General features: G+C 38.0%; 2 protein-coding genes across 5 annotated transcripts in view; both read left to right on the top strand.

Moving 5' to 3' along the window:
* The window catches only part of LOC122080633 (protein SEEDLING PLASTID DEVELOPMENT 1), a 7,515-nt gene extending 6,683 nt beyond the window's left edge, over positions 1–832 (top strand). The window contains exon 9 of the mRNA XM_042647431.1: positions 395–832. Coding sequence (XP_042503365.1) covers positions 395–619 — 225 coding nt within the window. The 3' untranslated portion in view covers positions 620–832. The remainder of the gene's footprint in view (positions 1–394) is intronic.
* A 1,871-nt stretch (positions 833–2,703) lies between these two features.
* LOC122081800 (glycine-rich RNA-binding protein RZ1C) overlaps positions 2,704–3,388 on the top strand; it is a 5,522-nt gene continuing 4,837 nt past the window's right edge. Inside the window, exons 1-2 of one of the 4 annotated variants that reach the window (XM_042649093.1) lie at positions 2,704–2,850; positions 3,121–3,244. In XM_042649093.1, coding sequence (XP_042505027.1) covers positions 3,134–3,244 — 111 coding nt within the window. In that variant the 5' untranslated portion in view covers positions 2,704–2,850; positions 3,121–3,133. Of the gene's footprint in view, positions 2,851–2,872; positions 2,955–3,120; positions 3,245–3,388 lie in introns of those variants that run through there. The other 3 variants (XM_042649095.1, XM_042649094.1, XM_042649096.1) reach the window with 3 other exon arrangements.

The raw sequence follows: 3,388 nt of genomic DNA, 5'->3' as shown, positions 1-3,388 counted from the left end.
TTTATGATGGACTATATTGTCTACACAACATTTCATATATTGTCTAGATGTGCATACTTATTTATGAATCTAAATAAGTATATCAAAATATGTAGTCGGATTTTTATATCTATTACTGTTATTTCTGAGAATAATCATCAATCTTTCATGGGTCTTATACTGTGTACATCTGTTGCCCCTGAATTTTCCCATAGTTCCATCTTCAAGCAGAATTTATATGAGGATACACACCCTCAAACATCTACTCTGATTCTTTTAGATTCTTTTGAAGACAGTAGTCATCTATGGTTTTAGTGCAAATTTATTTCATCAACTGCTGGGAAATGGAACACTGATTTAACAACATTTTATATGGATTTGTTTGTGCTTATATACTACAATGTGTTTCCAATAGGAGGTTCGACTTGCAATCGAGTATATCGTGATTCCTGGTGGTGAACCTGTAGAACTCCTCCCAAGGTGCTCCGAGATAATTGCACGACAGCTGGAGCTTGTTGAGAGCTATCAGCTGGCTGCAGAGACGTCAGGTACTGAGTTGAACCCAAGGTTGCAGATCCTTCCCTTGAGGTTAAACAAGAAAGCTTCCATTAAATACAATGAATCCAGTTTCGGTAGATGAAGTGAACCGAGCTCTTCTAACTCACAAACCAGTGGTGGTGGAGGTACAATCGTTTCCTGGCTATCCCTTATGCCAAATAGTCAAGTTACAACTGGCATTGTTATGAATGTCACTTTATTTGATAAATGTACAGGCAATGTACAGTCATGTAATTAATGATTCTTGTATGATGCAATATTTCAAAACATAATGCCATTTACAATTATTTCTTCAGCAGAATACTCCCTGAAACATTTGTTGGCTGTTGTTTATATACGTTATGATCCATACAGAATCATAGAAATGTGAGTCTAATAATAGGGTCAAGACATCTGTATGCGGCCAGCATTGATGTCATACCATGTTAGGCCTTTTCTATTAGCAGTATTGCAGACAGAAAAGAGCATAATGGCCATAATTTCAGGACGCCTCAGTACATATTGAGGTTAGGAGACTCAGGACCCCCAATTATACAGCTCAAACTTTATGAAGATCGTAGAGGTGCCTGCTAGATGATGGCTATACTGTTCTTCTGATTTCCACACACCTCTGACCTTGTTGTGTTGTGCCTCACAAGTCTACCTATCACTTATCCTTGCATGTGCCTTCTGCTTGTCAGATGCATGGCTGCCATTGCCTTCCAAACTCCCCCATCATTGTGTAGAACAGGAAGAATATATTATATTTGACCCTACACCCCTCATTCCCTCTCCCGGTGGAGCAGGAGAGTCGATACCATGACCTCCTGGAACTGGGACCCCTGCAACCTACTGGCAGGATAGTCTTCCACCAAAGCATGATTAAGAGACAGGTTTCCAGCTGCACTAGAGGAGCCAAATGGCACATAGAACTTATGTGGACTGGGGTTCTGAACACCAACAATTGAAGAGGTACCAGTGTGATCCCCCCACAACAACATTGCAGAAAGAAATAGAGAACACCTTGATAATAATCCTGGTTGACCACCACTGTGGCTACCACCACGTATGACTCTCCAGTAGTTGAAGAAAGCAGTTGGGTTGTTTAGCAGCTTTTTTAGCTGAACAGATGCAATCTCTTTTTTTTTTTGGTTCTTGAAATTATGAAAAGATTCTAAACGTTTTTGGCTGAATAATTTGATTTCCACATAAAACATAAATTATTCAAAATAACTGATTTTTTAAAGTCCAAATGTATCTAGTTGAAATTTTTATTTCCCTAATTATTTTGCAAACTAGTCATACTAAAAAAAGCACAAATTTCCTATAACCTTTAAATGTGATCCTGAATTCAAGTTGATTATGTTCTCATTAAAGCAAGTGATTCCTGCATATCAATAGAGTCAAACTCCACGATTTGTGGAGTCTCAATTCGTGGGAATTATTTATTTTAGTGAGAATCTAATATGCTAATTGTGGGATTATCATCTTTGAAGTGTACAATCCCTTAATACAACTACTCTTTTGCCACATCAATAATACTTATGCACATCATAGGGGTGTCAAAAGTTGACCCGCATTTGTAGACTTGACCTGAATCAATTGGTTGAAACCTCATACTTGTTTGATCAATTACCAAACAAGTTGAGCTAAAACACCGACCAATTAATAATCTGGTTTTTTTACGTGCAAGATAATGATCCAACAATGGTTACCTGATCTAAACCATCCGAATATGGTGACCAGTCAATAATTGACCGTTTATATCTATATTAGCCTGTTTAAGCCCTTTTAGATCAATTATATCCCATTAATGGTCTATTCAAAGATTGCTATATAGCCCAATGAGTCAATTAACCCATTTATAACCCGATTACATTGAACCAAATTATGGACCAATAATTCTCTGCTGAATAGAAATATATATGTCATGTCTGAATACCTCACTCGCATGTAATGGCTTCTCTCACCCCAAGTCTCTCTTTTTTTTTTTTTTTGAAAAAAAGGGTGTTCCATGTTAATGATCATAGCCCCGGCTGAAGCCCTAGTAGAGCAAATAATGCTTGACCCACATCAAATTGAAGATGCTTAAACACTCGTATACAAAGGACCCACATGAAATAAAGGAAGAGAGGGAGGAGAAAGGACCATTTTTGTATTAGTATAATACTTACACGTGCTTTAAAAAAAAAAGTTTATAAGTAATATTGACTGATAGGGCAAAGAGATTCGCTTCCCGCACCGTAAATAATTAGGGATTCAGTTGTCGAAACCGCTCGAACCACGTTAGGGTGCAGGTAGATAGTAGGCGCCCGGAGCAGAGAATTGGAAAGGGTATGTCGTTCTCTCTCTCTCTCTCTCTGCCATTTATTTTTTCTTATACTCTTTCGCTTTAGTCTGTTAGGGTTTCCGCGGAACTTTCAGGAAACGTCTTACTTGTAGGTTGCAGTTTCTTTTCTTCTTCTTTTTTTCTTCAACAGCTAGGGTTAGCGTGCTAGGATCTTTCTTAATTATTACTTTTCTTCTATTTTCGTTGATTATTTTTCGTGGTTTAGATGGGGACTAAATCCGTAGGGTTCTCATAAAATTTTTATGGTCTTTTAGGGTTTTTTTGCAGATGTCTGGGGGCGAAGAAATGCGTATTTTTGTCGGCGGTTTATCCTGGGATACCACGGAGCGGCAGCTCGAAGATGCATTCAGTCCCTTTGGGAAAGTTGTAGAAACTCAGGTAAGGACTTCATGTTTCGCGTATATGCTTCTGTAATTGCAAGTTTGCAACTTATGGTCTTTATATCTGTTTTCCTTTCACATTGTGCTGAGTTGCTGTAAATTTGTGCGTACGCTGTAATTTATCATTTCTTCCCTTTGAAGG

Source organism: Macadamia integrifolia, chromosome 6 (assembly GCF_013358625.1).
Source record: "Macadamia integrifolia cultivar HAES 741 chromosome 6, SCU_Mint_v3, whole genome shotgun sequence".
Taxonomy (NCBI): domain Eukaryota; kingdom Viridiplantae; phylum Streptophyta; class Magnoliopsida; order Proteales; family Proteaceae; genus Macadamia; species Macadamia integrifolia.
The sequence above is the reverse complement of the archived record's forward strand: the minus strand, read 5'-3'. Positions and strand labels throughout refer to the sequence as shown.